This window comes from Lingula anatina, chromosome 10 (assembly GCF_051362555.1).
Source record: "Lingula anatina isolate TDL-2025a chromosome 10, LinAna3.0, whole genome shotgun sequence".
Classification (NCBI taxonomy): domain Eukaryota; kingdom Metazoa; phylum Brachiopoda; class Lingulata; order Lingulida; family Lingulidae; genus Lingula; species Lingula anatina.
The window spans coordinates 6,089,118-6,108,185 of NC_141776.1; the positions used below are offsets into that span (position 1 = coordinate 6,089,118).

General features: G+C 37.4%; 2 protein-coding genes and 1 long non-coding RNA gene across 4 annotated transcripts; 1 reads left to right on the forward strand and 2 right to left on the reverse strand.

Moving 5' to 3' along the window:
• Positions 1-1,053: 1,053 nt before the first annotated feature.
• Positions 1,054-3,560, reverse strand: LOC147759451 (uncharacterized). The gene is made up of 2 exons (XR_015331478.1): positions 3,223-3,560; positions 1,054-2,220 (listed from the first exon to the last, which is right to left on the reverse strand). It is a non-coding gene; the product is annotated as an uncharacterized LOC147759451 (long non-coding RNA).
• A 2,033-nt stretch (positions 3,561-5,593) lies between these two features.
• Positions 5,594-10,412, reverse strand: LOC106181344 (uncharacterized). The gene is made up of 3 exons (XM_013565700.2): positions 9,006-10,412; positions 7,579-7,673; positions 5,594-7,330 (listed from the first exon to the last, which is right to left on the reverse strand). Exons 1-3 carry the CDS (start codon positions 10,342-10,344, stop codon positions 6,758-6,760), a joined length of 2,007 nt encoding a protein of 668 aa, XP_013421154.2. The 5' UTR covers positions 10,345-10,412; the 3' UTR covers positions 5,594-6,757.
• Positions 10,413-12,807: 2,395 nt separating this feature from the next.
• LOC147759452 (fucolectin-like) lies at positions 12,808-18,691 on the forward strand. 2 transcript variants are annotated; one of them, XM_086997758.1, is made up of 4 exons: positions 12,808-12,907; positions 16,554-16,790; positions 17,200-17,415; positions 17,970-18,691. In XM_086997758.1, the coding sequence occupies exons 1-4, from the start codon at positions 12,868-12,870 to the stop codon at positions 18,230-18,232; spliced, it is 756 nt and encodes a 251-aa protein (XP_086853884.1). In that variant the 5' UTR covers positions 12,808-12,867; the 3' UTR covers positions 18,233-18,691. The 2 variants fall into 2 exon arrangements, with proteins under 2 accessions (XP_086853884.1, XP_086853883.1); XM_086997757.1 differs by lacking the exon at positions 12,808-12,907 and adding an exon at positions 13,921-14,369.
• The last annotated feature ends 377 nt before the right edge of the window (positions 18,692-19,068 follow it).

The following is a 19,068-nucleotide window of genomic DNA, read 5'->3' on the forward strand; positions in this document are numbered from 1 at the left end:
TTAAAGAGGTTAAAACATGTTAAGTGCACACACTTATCTTACACATGGCCCTCTAGGGGTTAAAATTAAATATTGTGTTAATGAATAAAAGATGAATAAATTATGAAATTTAAATGACAATGAGGTAAAAATGAAAAGAGTTGGAATAACAAAAGTAATAAGAATAAAACAGAAGGCATTGTGTTAGTAAAAATCCTAAAGCTACATGACTTAATAGTTGAATACATAAAACTTACTTTTCTTAAAAAAATATTTTTAAAGTATCTAAGTCTTCGGTGTTTGTTATTTCAGAGTGTAGGCAGTTCCATATTTTAATCGAGGTCCATGTTGATATGTCTTTATGTCTGCCAACTGGTAAATAGATATTTCCCTTATTATTTGATCGGTAATCTACGGGTGATTCTGCCTGTAGTGTCTGTGGTTGTAATTCCCAGTAAGTCATTGGTGTATTTAGGTGAGAGTCCATTTAAAGATTTAAAAACTAATGTGGCGTACTTAAATTCTATCCGTTCATAGATTGTTTGCCATTTTAGTTTCCTGAATAGTTCAATTATTGGATATTTCTTGGCTTCTTTTTTCTGGGATATCGAGAATGATTCTTGCTCCACGTTTTTTGAAGTTTGTTTATATCTTCTAGTTTTGCAGTAATCCAGATGTGGTGGTATATGAGCATTATAAAACCGTTTTCTTGTTTCCAATGTTAAGTATCGTTTTACTTTAGATAGAAGGGAAAGTTTCTGTTAATACTTTTTATGCACATAGTCAATCCAGCTAAGATTTTCATTAATATATTAAACTATATACACCTAAAAGTTTTTCTGTTTGTACATTATCTAAAATGTAACGAATAACGATGGGGGTGTGGCAGCAAGGCAAGCATGATTTGCCCAAGGCACTTTTTGTAAAGACAGGAAAAACAAAGCCCTTCAGACATCTTAATTGTGAAACAAAACAATCAGAATTTGCTCAAAGGTCGGCCTGTAATTACCGTCGTCCAACTCAAGGAGATGACGCACCTATGCAGCAAGACAAGCATGATTTGCTTACGGCACCTTTTGTAAAGACAGGGAAAACAAAACCCGTAAATTACAAGTCACAAGATATAACAATCACTTTATCTACGCTTAAACTGCATACACCTTGAAACTGTTGTAAATGTTGGCACAAGTACTTAATAAACGTTATATGTAAAAAAGAAAGGTTTATTTCCTTGACTTAGACGGCGATACTTTGTCAAAAATTCACGAGATTCACAAATTGCGAGCTGAACCGCGTAATCGACATCTTACAAGTAGTTTTGCAAGAATAAATATAACTACGTTTAGCAACGAAAAATCTTAAATTTCTGATTGTTTTGTTTCACAAGAAGTCTCAAGGGTTTTGTTTTCCTTGCTTTACAAATGGTGCCGTAAGCTAATCATGCTTGCCTTGCTGCATAGGTACCTCATCTCCCTGAATTGGACGACGATAATAACAGGCAGACCTTTGAGCAAATTCTGATTGATTTACTTCACAAGAAGTGTCAAGGGTTTTGTTTTTCATGTCTTTACAAAAAGTGCCGTTAAGCCCGTAAGCAAATCCTGCTTGTCTTGCTGCATAGGTACGTCATCTCCTTGAGTTGGACGACGATAATTACAGGGAGACCTTTGAGCAAATTCTGATTGTTTTATTTCACAAGAAATGTCAAGGATTTTGTTTTTCCTGTCTTTACAGACAGTGTCTTGGGCAAATCATGCTTGCCTTGCTGCCACATCCCCATCGTTATTCCCTCACACTGCTCCTTATATGGCATATAAAAGTATTGACCCTTAATCCTTAAGATAGATGTAACAATTTCTAACAAAAATTTCTATCCTAGGACCAAAGGTGAGGATTTCTTCGAATTATCATTCAAAAACTGACGCAAGTAAGAATGCGGAGACGTATTTTTGTGAGTAATGTTAAAAATTTTGCCAGCCAAAAGCTAGAAACTATGCATGTCCCGGGTACAATCACGCATCCAAACACCGTCACAAATGTTCTTTATTAACAGATAGTGACTTTACTTCTCGTTACTCTTGCATAATGTTTGTTAGTGTCTCTAGCGCAACTTTTGGCGCACAAATCCAATTCCGTCAAATATTGGCCGTATAAAAATCCGCAATACGGACACTGTGCACCCGATCACGGTGGCTATTTGCATCAGCGCTGCAATATAGTCATCTTTTAGAGTCCTTTCGCCTGGAATGAGAGCAAGAAAGCTCGGATAAATATCTATAATGCCTGTTTGTTCTTTTTTTTTTTTAATTAATATTTAAAACCGTTCTCCACTTTTGTCACATCGCTATGTACATGTACATTATAAACATTGAAATACAAAATTCTAAAACACACCATCTAAATTTACCTAATACACGTTGTAAAATTCTACCTCTGGAACGCACTAACTAAATTTGCCAATAGCTAAATAACATTTAGTGCAGATAGAATGAAATGTGCCTTTACAAATTTTGTATGAGAGTGCATAATTAGAAACCCAATCTCTTGTAAAACGGGAACATTTACTTTTCCATTTGAAAATATGATTTTACAAGGAACGGCGAACGATGAGATAAAAAAAGAGATCCATTAAACTGGCAAATACCTGAAGTTTGATACTTTAGTCCTATTAAAGAAACTTTGAGTCATTAAACAATCATTTGGATGCAAGACCAATGAACCACACGCTTGATGAAACAAATTTTAGATTGATAACCAAAGTGCCCTCGGTTCTCTTTATTGCAAAATTTGGCCGACCCCCCCCCCCCCCCCCCCCCCCCCCCCCCCCCGTCCGTAAAATATATTCTTTCATCACACCAAAACAAAATCACCAAAAACCATCACCTCATAATGTTTGAATTTATTGAATTCGAACCGTGGTGTCTAGATTTAATAAACTTTAACATAATGAGATAATGATTTCCACCCGAAAATAACGATATTTCAATATTTTAATAGCGTATAAATTAAAATAAATAAATAAACAATGAAAATACCTATGAATTTTCATTTAAATTTAAAAAAAATCGAAAAGGAAGATGGGTTTGTGTAGGAAAGTACATTGGTTGAAAGTGGCTTAAATGATAAATGTTTTTAAGAATACAAAAAAAAAATTAACTGTTTGAAATTTTTGAATAATTACCGTATATCTTTAACTTGGAACGGACTAGCCCGACACTGCCCTAGAATCCGATTTCAACTTACCTGCCGTTAATCCAAGCACCCACGCCGAAATAAAACCCCACAACATCACTTTTGTGGCAGCCATGTTGACAAAATTTTAGTTTTTGTGTCCTCAGCTGTGATACTGTAACAAAGAGGCTTCCGTCAGCCGACGCTGCGTTCAGGTTGAGATATCAAAATTAAAAGATTGCATAGACAGCCTGCTTTTTTTACATAAATATTTTAAAACTGACACGACTGTTGTAATGGGCTTCTGGTCACCTTGTCGTCTCGCTGGCTGTGAATAAGAAGCACATGGGTCCTAAAAGGTGTTATCATTCGTAAAATGAAGCCGGTGTGTGTTGTGCTAAGTCAAGAGATTTCCCCGTCGTATCTACTGTATTCATAGGTCAGGTTTACCCGTCACCAGAAGATTTGAGGTGAGATTAATTGGTGATAATATCAAATGTAATGGCAGGTTTGCATGACACATTTGAAAAAGACATTGTAGGGTACAACTGTTAAACGACTGGCTCAGAATGGTGGGAACAGTCGTTTATTGGCCGATTGTATGGTGAAATAAAGTATTAAGTAAAGGCAATTACAAATAAAATAATTACAATAATGAAGGTACCAATAACAATACAAAAACGCAAATTACACAATCAAGGTAAACACGCAAGAAATGAGGGAGGGGAGGGAGGGGGAGGAAATAGGAGCCAAACCCCCCTGCCGATTAGTGTTGTCGGCAACACTACCCCACTTGGACAAAGAAAAAATAATAAAATAAAATAATAATAATTTTTTAATAATTTGCAGGGTGGACAGAAATCTATCATAAAAAGTTAACAAAATTCACTTAATTGCCTATTAAAAATGTATTTTTTGTAATCTCTGCCCCTTGTATACCGCAGAATCAATTAAAGGGATAATAACTCTTCGTATGAGATCTATATTTCACAATAAAAACAATGTGAATAACTCATAGAAATATAATATATTCTGTTTTACCACAAAAACGGCAGTTATAGCTATTATTCTGATATCTGAGCTTGTCTTTAGACCACGTGACCTCCATTGATGGCTATACTCTGTTAAAATCTCTTAAGAGATTTTAACAAAAATCCAAACTTTTTAGAAAAAATCCAGGGACTAACTTTGAATGTAAAAATGGATTCATTAACCATTGGTAAGTATGGGAAAAATGTTGTTTACTCCAGGAAAATTCATTTTTTGGCCGAAACGAAGAGTTATTATCCCTTTAACGAAATGAAATGACAAACACGGTATGTAGGTTGAAATGCTTTTAGGCCGCTTTTATTTTTGACAAACCCAAATGAGATGTATTACATTTTATTTTAACTTATTGACCATGAATTCAAAATGGTAATCGTCCAGCGAACGGCTTCTATCATCGTCATAAAATTTCACTTTTTGATTTTTGATTCAAACAGTTATCCCAATTTTGAGACATTGATAATTTCCAAAATTCAATATTTGAACAGCAACTTAATTTACTTCCTTCCAAAATTATACTTGCACTTAATAACTAGCAAAATTTTATATCATTGGATTTTAATTGAATTCTACTAATTTGGAATTAATAAAAATAGCCAACCGTTACTTTTCGCTTTACAACACGATAAATTTACAACACTTAAAAATATTCTTCGAATTCTAGAACTCTAAAATGTATATAAAATGACATTTCAAAATGCATGAATTACTCATTTTAAGCCTAGATTACATTTGCCATGCTATGTCCGATGCACGCACGGTACTCGACAGTATTTGAAAATTGCAAGTCTGTCGACCGTACATGTACACTGTAGTATTTTCATAGTTGGTATTGCACCGTTCCCGTACGGACATTGTTCGGTGGACTTGTGGTGATCGTAACAACGGTTGAACCAGTTTTTCGACTGTTTCAGTTTCACCTTTGGTGGTTTAAGGAGGCACATAGTAGATATATTTTAGGAAACTTATTTGTCAATTACATGCCGAATGATTCCTTATTCTGACCGCATGGGTGTTAATAATGTACAGGGGACATCGACCTTCAATGCAAGGATACGAAAAGCGTTTGGCGATTGCAATGAGATTGAAAGATCTTCGTGCTCCTATTTTTCTTTAAAAAAAACTTTTTTCTTACTTGATCTCAAGGTCATGACGGAGAAATAGCATGTCGTCTGCACGTTTTGTAAATATATTCGCTAAAGATCGTTGTCATGCACGATATCAAAAAAAAAAAAAAAAAAAAAAAAAAAAAAAAAAAAAAAAAGACTAAATCGTCGGCCATGGCTAATGTAATCTACGCTTAAACCTCGACAATCAATAAATTCTTTAAAACATTGTGTGCAATAGGGCTTTTGCTGGATGAATAGATATTGAAGTCTTTTGTTCTCTGAAAAGGTCTATCATACCGTGTTCTTCTCCTACTATAACTATTTATGCTGAATTAAGCTAAAATCGCTATTAGTTAAAGTATCTAGATAATTTGGAATTTACGTGACACCAATCGTCAAATTATCTATTAATCTTATATAAATGCTTATATTGCACTATCGATGATATAATTAATACAAATTGATCTGTTTCCGAATAATTGAATAACATCAATATTTACGTGTACATGTAGTAAATACCTCGCCTTTACTGTCGACCTTTCCACTAATACATTTTTATTTATCAAATTGATAATAATATTACTTCGATTAAGAAAATGTTTGCTATAACTAATTTCCTCGCAAAGATCAACCGACTAAATGTACGCTACCAAACATGGACCACAAAACCTGCTACCGTTTTCACAGTGAATCAAAAAGTGAACTAAAGCTAATATGGTACCCTCTGCCAGGACCACAAATTGATTTTTCACTAGATTTTCAATAATCTTTGTTGATCCATCCTCCATTTTGACCGTCTTCTGACAGAAAAAAAATCGATACCCGTCAATGTAAACTTAAATATCTGACAGTCTTCCGGAAGACCCAGAAGACGACCTCAATCCACCCCAGCGGCATATACAGGTATGTGCACTTTCCCGCACTGTCCATAAAAACTTCATGTAGGGGCTATTACATGGTAACCACTCTGTTGGCCTCTACATGTAACAGAGAACACTCAGAGAACAGTCTGAGAACAGTCTGCTGCGTGCAGGGATTAATTATCCAAACTGAATACAGAATAGAGCATCTTGATAACCCATACTAGAAAAGACTAAGAGAGTGCACTTCACCAAGACAGCCCAATTGTTAATTATTATCAAATAAAGAATCGCCACCAAAATCTAAACGCTTCTACGTTGGCCCATTTCTTACTTAACCCGAAAAAGATTATCAAAATTTGCCCATAATTTTTTAGTTATTCTGTTATAAACCAAGGGAAAAATAAAATCTTTTTGGGCGGAGTTTATGAGATAAATTTTAATAGATAGTAAACTGTGACTGCTTTTATAACTTAACAATAATTAAAACGTAAAATTACTTAACAACAATAATAAACATAACATATCGATGTATTGATTATCCCAATCGGCAGTAGTGCCAAATCCTATATCTTTCGCTCTTGCCCATAGCTAAAAATACCTCACCGCTACCACCAGAGCCATTAACATCAAAAGTGTAACGTTACCGACAGGACTGTTTCCTCGGTTCTGCTTCGGGGTAGACAGCGTGGTCGCTCCATAAAATGGCGGCACGGAGTCGTGGTTCGTGACGTTCTTCATGCAGGCAGAGAACGATCCTGAACGTATACCCACTGGCCCTCCGGATATCTTCAACTGCATGTTCTTCAGAGCATTTTCCATCCATGCTTGCACTTGGTCGAAGATGTTGCGACCTTCCTCTAAATGGGCCAGTCTCACGCGAAGAGTGACCAATGCTTTCACGACAAAGGTGGTAGACGTGTTATCCGCGCCGTAATTCTGGCTACAAGTATAAAAAAGTGCCGGCACCGCTCTCAGTACAGCTACCAATCGACCATCACGTTTGATATCTCTACAGCCATCTCTTGGTGTTGGAGCCCAGCCACACGGTTCAAAATGTAAGGGAACGGGCGACCGCACCACTGTGAAATTGTACATAAGGGGGCGGCAGTCCTGGGCATCAGGAACAAATCCAGGGGGGCACACTAGCTGCTGATCTACAGGCTGGAAAAAAGACGCGTGTGCAGGCTAAATGCATGATTATTCGATTTATAGTTTAGGATGACAATGTACAACAATAAAACTTGGGGGGGGGGGGGGACTGCTCATTATTTCATCAAAATATTAACATGACAAATGCGAGAAAGAATTAATGAAGAAAATTATATTTAGCTTTTTTCAATATCCAGTTTTCATTATCATCCTCATCATTTATGATTATTGTACGTCGTTGTTCGCGACCTAGTCCTTACGTCATCATTCTGTTTTCTGTCTTGGTCTCCCAGGTACAATAGGGCGCGGAAAGAAAGACTCAGTTCTCTGGCAGGTGGCCGTGTGAAATGCTGATCTGAATAAAACATTTTAATTCACTAAATAAATAAACCAACAACATGTAATTCACCTAATTTATTATTTTTATTTATTTATTATTATTATTTTTTTTTGGGGGGGGGGAGTTGAAATCAAACGCGAAATTCCTATCGAGACTCTTTATCAAGGTGACAACAGTACAATATAGCCTTAAACTTACAGAACACGTTTGAAGAGCTTATGATATCTTCCACTGAACTTAATTATTTGTCACTGTGCCACTTCTGCACAAATGTGATCGTTGTCAAGGGGTAAAATCAGGTTTTGTAGATTTCAGATAAGTGACTACAACATTTAAAAAGAACCTGTCATCTATAGTGACCTATAACTTGATTCCATTTAAAGGTACATACGAACCGAGCATCGGTGGAGTGTGGATTCCCAGTAACACATGTAAACCACTTCTACTAGATTCTTATATGACTCAAATAATTTCGACATGCCAAGGGATAAACTGAATAGATCACTCGATCGGCCATAAAAGACCTTTAGACTGCTCCTTTCTTTAAATTTATGGTTGTAAATTTAACCTACTTCCGTGACCTACTTTCCTGCCCCATTGACATACAGCTTAGAATACCAGCAGAAAAATCTGTTCAAACATCACTTTGGGGTAAAATTAAACAATGCCTTTTGGTAATTCTCTTAGTTATACTACTTGTAACTATATGCTGGCATTTGGTTGGTTTTTGTGACAAAAAATTGACTTTGTATGCATCTTTAAGAATTTCCTATCTTAACACTTACTGCTTTTATACTGTTGGAAATGATTCAAGTGTAATAATTACTGTGACGTTTTATTTCAAGGTGCAAATCTAATATGCCTTAAATTGGACTTCTAATGAGTTTCATGATATATTTCCATAACAAACGTAATTTTTCCAATAATTTATGTTAGATTTTCCGTACAAATTTTCCGGATCATAAATGGAAAGTAATTTGAATTGAAATTACACCTATCTCCAGTTATGTTATTTTTCCAGACACATAAATCTAATGAAATCATACAGTGCACTCTAAACGGACCTTGGCAGAAAATCAACATGTGTGCAGTTTCTTCCTTATACTAGACGTAATCAAACTGTACCACTTATTCAGGTAACACATATCAAATTCGCGACTTAAGTAAACAAAAATGTTATCCCGAGAAAACTGAACTTCTATTTTATTCTGGAGGTTTTAAAAACCCTGACATTACGATGGAGACAAGTAAACTATATAGGCCTATATAATTATTAATGCCATTAATGCGCGGTTCTGAAATTTTTACATAAGAAGTTTTTAACATATAGTTAAACGCACCACTCACCGCAGGGCCCATAAGCACCTCGATAACACACCATGCAGTGGTAGTTCTTGTAACTGTTATCAGCACCCCTAATGACAAAGGGGTTGTTGTACGCCATGCAGGCATCTCTTAAGGCTGAGTGCAGGGGGCGTGGCCGAGGTACAGCCTGCACGCTTCCATTGATCAGATTGTTCACACAAGGACCAAAGTCTTTGTCCTCAACTTCCCGGAAACATGTTCTTAAATTCCAGTCCGACTTCGGCTCGAAAATACTATTACATCCGAAATCCTTCAATTTTCTTAAAACGCAAGCAGAGCTGCTGCAGTCTTCTATGTAGTCAACTAGTGCCCTAGAGCAATAGACAGCAAGTTCCCACGGTTCCCCGCCGTTCTTGACACCGTTACATGCTGCACAGTACTTGTTCTTGAAAGTGAGCATTGTATCTGGGTCGGTGACTGGCTGGTACAACAGCACGTCCTCTGCGAGGCTAGTATTTGTAATATCACTGCACTTGATTAGACTTTCCTCTTCCAGCCAAGACGACGGACACTGGTTCACCATCCAATACCGCAATCCAAACCTATCCATGTATGGTAACATTGTTTGGTGCGCCTGAGATATTTTTGGAATGGCTCTACAGGAGCTTTTAAGTGCCAGGGAAATGGTCAAAGAATCGACTTGCTTTTTCTCCCTTATCCAGTGGGATGGATCGTTAGGTGATGCAGTCGATGTGGTACTGTTACTTTGAGTTTCTGTAAAGTTGGGTGCAGGAAGCGTTAAAGGAAGTGAGGTACTGTGCACACTGGTTATTCTGGCCGAGGCAGTGCACAACGTCGTATTTTCAGTCATCCCATAACAACAGTCATTATACAGATGGCATGGGCCGTCACAGTTGCAGTGGACCTTAAAGGTGACATGAAGTCCCTTAGATATTGCACAGGTCCATTTATACGGCGTGAGAGTCACGTCTGAGGAATTAGAGGTTTCACTGCTGTTGTCTGACCTTCCCTGTAATAAATTGTCTTGACTGGTTGACGCTGCAGTGACTTCCACCTGTATTTCATCCTCAATATTTGGCAACTGTGGTGTTACGCCCGTGTGCATTACACCCTCAGTAGTTGGCGACTGTTGTGTGACGTCTCCGTGCATCCCACTGGTCGGTTTTTCCGTAGTTATCTCTTGGCTTCCATCTCTAAGATGTGATGTCTCCTTCGTGAATCCCGCAAGCGTCCAAATCTCTATATTGGGCGACTTATGTGTTAATCCGGCAGATTGGCCATTTTCTTGGGCAAACGAAATCATGACAGTCGTCGGCTGAACAAATATCAGCGCACATAATGTGAGGCTGATGATCATCATGTTTCTGAATACTATATTTCTGATGCATTGGAATACGAACTGACGCAGATCAGCGTTTGCTTGCAATTTATACCTCTCCCGCCCTTCTTTGAAGAGAACACTTTCTGCCGCTGAACTAGAATTAATCATACCGGCGGCCTTGCATATGCCTTGAGATCTACACTTGAGTAGCGTGCATTCAGAGCTCTCAAACAGAAATAATAAGAGTCACAGTAGGACATGCCGTTGTAACTGTCACGTTTATCGGGATAATTAGTTCGTTATTTTGTGTATTCCACGTATTCCAGCAAGAGTTCATGATTTGGAGACCACTGCCGTCTTGTTGATTACCTTTAGTGTGTTTTTTATATTTGACAGTAAAGCACTGCATGGCGAATTTCAGTAGCGACTATAATTGGAAAACGACTTCATTACCCTACATACGCCATTGGTCATTTATGTAACGAAAAGACATACATGTACTCTGGAAAAACACTAATATCTGTCCGTGCAATGTATATGACCTGTGCACAAGCTGGTAGGAGGAATGGTAGCACAAGAAACGGAAGGTCAAGGTCCCATGAGTTCTGTATATGTTTGGGGTTGGCGGAGGGTTGAATGTGTAGGCCCTATTTTTCAATAACTAATTTCACACAGATAGGCCTACCCCCCTGCATGACCGTCTTAGTTTTTTGTACATGTTCCGGCTGATGTCCCAAAATGTTATTAACCGAATGTTAATTACTGGTATAACAATAATAAAGATGTTTTAGAATAATGTTAATCGATGGCATGGATTTGAAGTTGTGCATTATCTTGGTGATTTATACAACTCTCGTATTTTGTAGAAGATATACTTACTGCTGCTGAGCAAAAAATTACCGAAACATGTCGGCGGTCTTGCATAAGTCTTGAGGTGTACACTGGAGAAGCGTGCACTGAGAACTGGCAAAGAAGAATAATAAATGTCACGGTAGGACATGCTGTGTAACAGTCACGTTTATTGGGATAATTAGTTCGTTATTACAGTATCCCACGTCAACAAGGGTTCATGAGTTGGAGACCACTGCCGTTTTGTTGATTACCTAGTGTGTTTTTTATACGTGGCATAATACATTGTAGAATTCCAGTAGTGACAGATTGGAATTCATGGAAGCGCAAGAAACGGAAGCTCAGGGTCTCACTGGATCGGTACAGGCTTGGGATTAGCGGAAATTATTGTGGTTTTTACATGGGACACAAAAAGTTTGGCCTTTAGAAATTTTGCACAATGCTTGTGGTAATCAATTAAAAACATATTATCGTAATGAAAATGATTAAAAGTACAGATATAAAGTTGTGATCGTAGTGAGATATATTGTACATTTAATAACTGATACAATATACATTTGTTAAGAGGTTAAACAGTGGGGGGGGGGGGGGGGGGGGGGGGGGGGGGGGGGGGGGGGGGGGGCAAATGCGGGACCTAGGGGAGGATATTAAGGGAGCCAAGACCCTTGCAGTAAGTGTTCATTCAAAAAGATACGCACCTCTGTCTTGTGTTGTTTTACATTGTATTCCATTCGTTGTTTATATTTATTTACTTTTTTCAAGTCATGTTGGCGTGAAGGTGAAATGAATCATTTACAGGGTTGCTACTTAATATTAAGTGGTAACCCTGTATATATATGTTCTGCCACACGTGCCACGGCATCCCATAAACTGTATGACAACCGGAATGTTCGACACGATTGAAACGTTCTTAAATATCCTAACGCATTGAATATAAATGATCATGCTTGGTTGTAAAAAAAAATTATAATAATAATAATAAATAAATGAATCAGGTAATCGACACAGATAGTCTTTTGAGAACGTACATCCATTGGTTAAAATCATAGCATCCTTCGGTATGAGAAAATTCTGTATTTCGCCGTTCCGTAAAACAGGGTGCAGAGCAGACCCGGTACTATCAAAACCCTCTCATGTATCTGAAAGCAACACGGCCATAAAGAAGAACAGCACTGTTACCTGCAGAGACGAACTGCCATGTATTTCTTCAATTTATCATGTTGTATATTATTTTTATGAGTAAAACATAAATAAAACACACACATACACATAAGGGAAGAAAACGAATAATTATCATTATGTGGCCCAACAGATATACAGATAATATTTCTCCTTGTTTTATTAGCAAAAGCAAAGCATTATAATCCAGCTGTGATCGACCGTTAATTGATATTTGGTCAAAGAAGTTTTCTCAGATTACGTACAAAACAAACGTCAGCATACATTTATTTAAATATGATATCCAGTGAATGAATAGACACCTGAGTTATATCAAGTATGTGAAAGCGGTTAAGTACATTCGATTTCAGACTGTACAATTAAAAAAATGGCGTAATATTATTTCACTATTTACACTGAATGTGAAACAGAAGTAAGGTAGCGTCTAATGATCCACTCCATCCACTTTTTTTTTTTGTATCATCAGTCCCGCTTCAGGAGCTGTTGATGTAGGACATTTCTAAAGGTAATTCTCTTGCTGTGGAATTGCGTGTGATGTTGCGAAGGCTGCTGTTCATTACTTTGACAGTTCTTGGTAAGTCAAATTTTCAATTTTTACCTCCGCCAAGGAGATTATGTTTTCACCCCTGTTTGTTTGTTTGTCTGTCTGTCATCAACATAACTCAAAAAGTTATGGACCGATTTTGATGAAATTTTCAGGAACTGTCAGAAGTGGGCCAAGGAACAGATGATTAGTTTTTGGTATGATCTGGATCAATAATCAATCAATAATCAATAATAAACAAAAAGTGCTGCCTTGGCGGAGGTCTGCGCTCTCGGAGTGCTTTTCTAGTTTTTTCATTGTTCATGTATCTCTAAACTGAATATTCGTCAAAGGAAAATGTGAGCACTTTGCTTGCACAATTCTAAGTGTTGCTGTGACCGTACGGCAACCTTTACGTCCGTGAAAACTTTATAAAATGTTTTTGAAGTTCATAGATTGTATTTCAATAAATTTGAAAGTTTTTAAAATGATGTAAACTCATGAAAACTGGGGAAAACTGATTTAAACTTATGAAAACTTATGGAAACGTAAAACAATATGGTCCGCGGAGACCGTGACGCTGAACTGAATGAAATGTCCCGTAACAGGGCGGGAGTTGAAATACATGTATATAGGGCAAGCCATGTAACATGTGAACACATCTCCCTGTTCACATTACTTTTACCTACATGTACACACAATGGACAATAGAAGTGTCATCCCATGAATCAGAGTAATCAAAGTAGGTAGATCTTGAGTAGTTATAATGCCTGGTCTACTTATAATGTGACTAAAGAGTATAAAACTGCTGTACCATGGAATTATATTGTTGGTCTTTTTGTGAAATTTGATGTTAATAAAATGATACCAGGAGCATATATATCATTCCACAGTCATTTATCTCCCCCAAAGTATTGATTCAGTAGGGGTGACACTTCTATTGCCCAGTTTGTGTAGCACGTGTTGCAGTTACACTAAGTGAAAAAAGAAACAGTAATTGGTGTGTTTACTGTTGTGATTAAAAAAGCCTCAAAACGGTGTTGATAGCAAAATGTCCACTACAAACACACTGCTGTTATAGCATCGATTAAAATAAGCAAATTAACTCCAATGTATATATGATGTAATAGTATTATCTCATAATTTGACAGTATTTGTTGCTTCAATATCTATATGTAGAAAACGAAATACCTAACGTATTGATCTACCTCATACAAGAGACTGTTATTTAATGAGGTTCGATTTCATACGACGTAGGAAAGGGCCTGTTTTACGCTACCTTGCATCAGTTAAGAAACTATTACAGATAGATTAAAAGGCGTTCTGTTAAATATTAAAGCATCAACGAACATTGTGTCACGCACTTAAATTGATTCACCAACCGGAACAGCGGCAGGCATTTTATTTGGTTTCTCTGTCTGCGTCGTACATAAAATGTCCGTTGTTGTCGCTATATGATTAAGTATGGCGGTTCTTAGACTACTTCAAGTAGGAGTTACTGTTACAATCCTTGGTAAGTCTGGTTATGGTAAAGTACAACAGTTTTATGTGGTTTTGGTGCGATCGAGGGATAGAAAATAAGCGTTTTCTTTTTAATTGGATAAAGTTGTTCAGCAAGATACAGTACACTCTGATGGAATATTCAAAAAGAGAAATGCACCTGTCATGCGGTTAATTATCTTCAGAATAAAATTAATGTCAAATGAGCTGGCCGCATAATTGGCCTTTTTCAGCCACTATTCACGATTGAAGAAACAGTAGTTATAAGTATACTCATTGTAGTGTTGTAGAAAGTAATCACTCTAATTATGAGACTTGAACAGGCTACTCTGAATCCTAAATCTAGCTGATTTCATTGTTGTCTATGTTGATTTGTATCTTTACACCATTGTTGTTTTCTGTAAAATCCCCTTTACACTGAACTGCGTCCTTGATGCAACCATGAAACTGGCATCGCTGTGATTGTAGAAAGGAGACACAAGCATCGTTTTGGTTGCAGAATAAATGCTTAATGATCGGTTGGTAGTCGGCACGTAAAGTGATTTTTTTTACTCTCAAACGGGGCCCTACTACAGGACGCAGAAAGGACGCCGTCCTGTGTAAAGGGGGCTTAACTTATTGTCATCCTCAATGTCCCATTGGGTTATGGCTATGTAAGTTGGCGCCCGGAGGGTAACCAACAGGTTTGCAGGAGTATGCAGAAAGAGGCAGGAGAAATGAACCCAGTACACTGAAACTACATCTACATGTATATAGTAAAAGCAGATCAGTCCAAGTCTCCTTTTCACGTTTTTCTCCCAAACTACAACGATCTGTTGACAACTGACAGGTGATAGCAATACCTTAGAACAGTGGAAAGATGGTGGCCGTAGTTTGAATTTGATTATAACTGATAAAAGTATTTTTGACGGCATTTTCTAGCCTTCGGCAATTGCCGTAAAGCTTCGACATGTGTAACAGGTATTATATATTGTCAATAACACATCAGGTGGCAGGTTTCGCTGGCCTAGTGGTAACGTCCTTGGTTGTCAAACTCGGTCCAGTCTTTTCTTTCATTTTTTTCAAACTATTATTATTATTATTATTATTAAAATATATAAAATCTTTGACTCATGGCAAGTGTGGAAAGAAGACTTTCACACAGAATATAGTATATAAAGACATTCAATAAATCGTGTATACTAATCTCTTATCATGGTTCAATGGTTGATGTGACGGGCATCAGGTAGTGTATATTAATATTGTAACTTACAACCAGCTTATTAGAATTTTACTATGCTTCCATATTCTACATATACCTTCAAGTTACAGTAAATTTGGGGATTTTTATTCGCTTGGGTGTCTTTTAGCAATTATGCATTTTGGTAAATTATCGGTATTTTATTGAGAAAAGCGAATATCACGTAAAAAAAAAATCAGACTTTAGAGGAGAAAACAGAATCTCCCAAAAGCAGAAAACCAGGCATGCTTCAATGGCGCATTACACGGCAGTGTGGTTGTATGGTCCACACTCATCGGCGGCTCTTCCTCTGTTGGTTCGAAAAAAGGTTTCTTAGTGGAACATCTGGTTCCAGGCCACGAAACACGAGTCTGATATTGATCGATCCTCTGGAAACTCGGGTTTTTGTCGCGTTTTTGACACTGTTCCAAAGAGATGATGCTGACAGTGTTCTTTTTTGACGACACGTCTTATATAGAATAAGGTTCTCCCAAACGTACATGTGACCTTACATTCTGCTTATACAAACTTGTCACACAGGACATACAACTCTCATCGCCAATTGAGAATTACCCAATAAATTGGTTCTGGAACCATGACTTACACGTTCTTTATTAGTGATTGCCGAAGCCAGATATATCAATGGTTTTGCGAATATTGTCACAGTGAAATTAAAAGAGGATTATCATCATTCCTCTTCGTCCCGTGTGGGACATAAGGCCTCAAAAATTAGGATTATACATGAAGGTTAAAATAATATTCCAACATTATAAGCAAGAGTGTATGTTTACATAATTCTGTCTACGCTAACAATCATTCGCTCGCTCAGCTGCCTTTATCACGTTTTGAAAATGTACTTTAAACACCCTACCGCTCTCTTCAAGAATGAAAACGAAATTAAGTATTGGGTGTTCCATCAAACCTTTAGGAAAATTATTATTATTATTATTATTATTATTATTATTATTATCCTTGCAGTCGCACCACTATGTAGAGGTTGCTCGCAGGAGTTGGCCAAAGGTAAACCCGCATACCAAAGTTCCACCTACCAGACACACATTGCCGGTCTCGCTGTGGACGGTAACTATGACGACGACTGGCATCGAGGCAGTTGTGCCCATACAAATGGAGGTCAGGGAGATTGGTGGCTGGTGGATTTAGAAACCACGGCAAAACTGGCTGGCGTCATCATAACAAACAGAGCCGACTGTTGTAGTAAGTTTTATTCAAATCCTCTCTGCTTTGGATTCACTCTAAATCTATTAAACATTATCGTAAATACGTTTCCTTTTTGTGCTGTTACTGTTGCTGATGTGCATGTACCCAGTAAGCGTTTCTCGATAAGTCAACTTTCATTTACTTCCAATACTGGTATACCAAACGTCAAAATCATAAATAATTATTTTCGTGGTTTTTACTGTTTCCCAAATGACACATTCGGTCTTATATAATTTTTATCATTTCATTCTATTTGTGCTTCCCACGCTTTGTGCATGCATGTACTTGTAGTTTGATTAAGAACGTGAAACAAATTTAAAAAAGAACTAAGAACGTGACACAAGTGTTGTTTAAACTCAAAAGGTTTGGAGAGTTTGAAGAGGTAACGTTTGGCCTCCATTTTCAGGTGAGCGTCTGGTTAATTTTGAGGTGAGAGTTGGATCCATTTACGTGAATAGTTCATCATTCACCCAGTATGAACTCTGCGCCAGTTACCCGGGGGTGGCACCTGTGGGGAACACGTCTCTGTCCTGTGGGTCACCACTAAAAGGACGATATGTGTTGATCATTAAAGTTGGCAGCGACGTCCAGGCCTTGCAGCTTTGTGAAGTGGAGGTTCACGGTAAGCTTAAACGCCGGTCTTAATATCACTTTCTCTGGGGTAACACAAGTCGAAGACTAGCAGTGTAAAATACCGCCCCCCCCCTCCCCCCCCCCCCCCCCCCCCACACACAAAATATTATTTCCTAATTTTGGGAAATTACGACAAAAAAAAAAAGAAAAACGTTTGATTCTCATTTTCTTGCCATCGCCATATTTAACTGAGTAAAAATTTAGAAAAAAAGTAGTGCCCTGAACCCACGCTTGAAAAGCGCGTTTTTAATATTACGCCATACCTTAGAGCACTGTGTTCCAGGCCGCGCGCAATTCAATACTAAGTCTAGAGAGGTAGCGGTGTCGGAGGAGATGAATTATATTTTCAGCTATATCTATTCATAGCATTCATCTGATAAAAATTGGTCAAGTGTATAATTTGCCTTCAGAAAAATTCAAGAGAAAGTGGTTTATGTATCGAACGTCTGAGAGGAGGGGGTAGATTATTATAATAATAATCTGGTCACCTGGTTATAATAATAATAATAATAATAATAATAATAATAATAATAATAATTTCAGGTATTGGAAGCATAACCACGTTCCAGCTGGTAGGAGCAGGTGCTCGCGCATCCCTCTCACCCATATCTACGCTGAATGTCCGCAGTCTAACTGAATGCAGCACCTTATGTATGCATCACTGGGAGTGTGCGGCTATAAACGTTCTCTGCACCGGAAATGGCCAATGTACCTGCGAACTACTGCCCAGTACTGCCCAATCCGGCGCCTTGCAGGCAGACACTGGATACGAATATTATGAAGACACTTGCTTGGGTATATTATAGAGCGAGATAATCCATAAAACACTTAAAGTGTGTGATCAAAACGCCAGATTTAGTGTAACATAATGCTTTCATGTGCATTCATGGTGATCAAATAGTGTGCGTGAATTCAGCTTCTGCTCATTTTCATTCCCTGAAATTTATATTTGATCTGTAAGGCACGTACTTTGGCCAGGGGATTTATTATTATTATTATTATCATTATTATTATTATCATTTATTCGCTTCCTGTCATTATGAGAACATAAGAAGCAGTTTGCTAGTTCAGCTCTAGAATTCTTCCAATCATATTTGCAATTTTTATAGAAATGTGAATTTTCGGATAACATATGAAGTGGATATATTTTGAACATAACATGTACGTGTTAAGTGCAAAACAAAAACTTAATCATAGATAAATAATCAAAGGAAATTTACCTCACTTTAAAACAAAAAGATATTAAAATGAATAGTAAATATATGAGAAAATAGTTTCGAAAAGTTCTGATTATTGAAAAACCTCAATGCAACAAAACGCTCTCCTTCAATACTGGATCTGATAATAGTTGATAACTTTGTTTGCTCGCTTGCATATGTCTTCGTGGATTTAAAATATCAACATACACTTTCCTTAAGGGAATTGACTGAAATGTGACTTAATTGTAGGAGAGTTTCAAATGCTTGTAACATCAGGGTGAATATGCTGTGACTGTTGTCTGTACATGTATGTACATTAGCTGTGCTGAGTCGGGCTTCAAACATCGATGAGGGACATACATAATACATGTATTAAAGGTAACAGCAAGTGCGTTATGTTCGCAGTGGCCGTCTCGAAAACTGGCATTCGAGCATAAGTTCAT

Excerpts from the sequence above, each read along its gene's own strand:
- LOC106181344 (XM_013565700.2), bottom strand. The coding sequence starts at position 10,344 with ATGATGATCATCAGCCTCACATTATGTGCGCTGATATTTGTTCAGCCG. Across the intron at positions 7,674-9,005 it reads AGGTGCTTATGGGCCCTGCG|ATCAGCATTTCACACGGCCA; the intron begins GTGAGTGGTGCG and ends TGTTTTATTCAG. Across the intron at positions 7,331-7,578 it reads ACAGAAAACAGAATGATGAC|CCTGTAGATCAGCAGCTAGT; the intron begins GTAAGGACTAGG and ends TCTTTTTTCCAG.
- LOC147759452 (XM_086997757.1), top strand. The coding sequence starts at position 14,321 with ATGGCGGTTCTTAGACTACTTCAAGTAGGAGTTACTGTTACAATCCTT. Across the intron at positions 14,370-16,553 it reads AGTTACTGTTACAATCCTTG|TCGCACCACTATGTAGAGGT; the intron begins GTAAGTCTGGTT and ends TTATCCTTGCAG. Across the intron at positions 17,416-17,969 it reads TTGTGAAGTGGAGGTTCACG|GTATTGGAAGCATAACCACG; the intron begins GTAAGCTTAAAC and ends TAATAATTTCAG.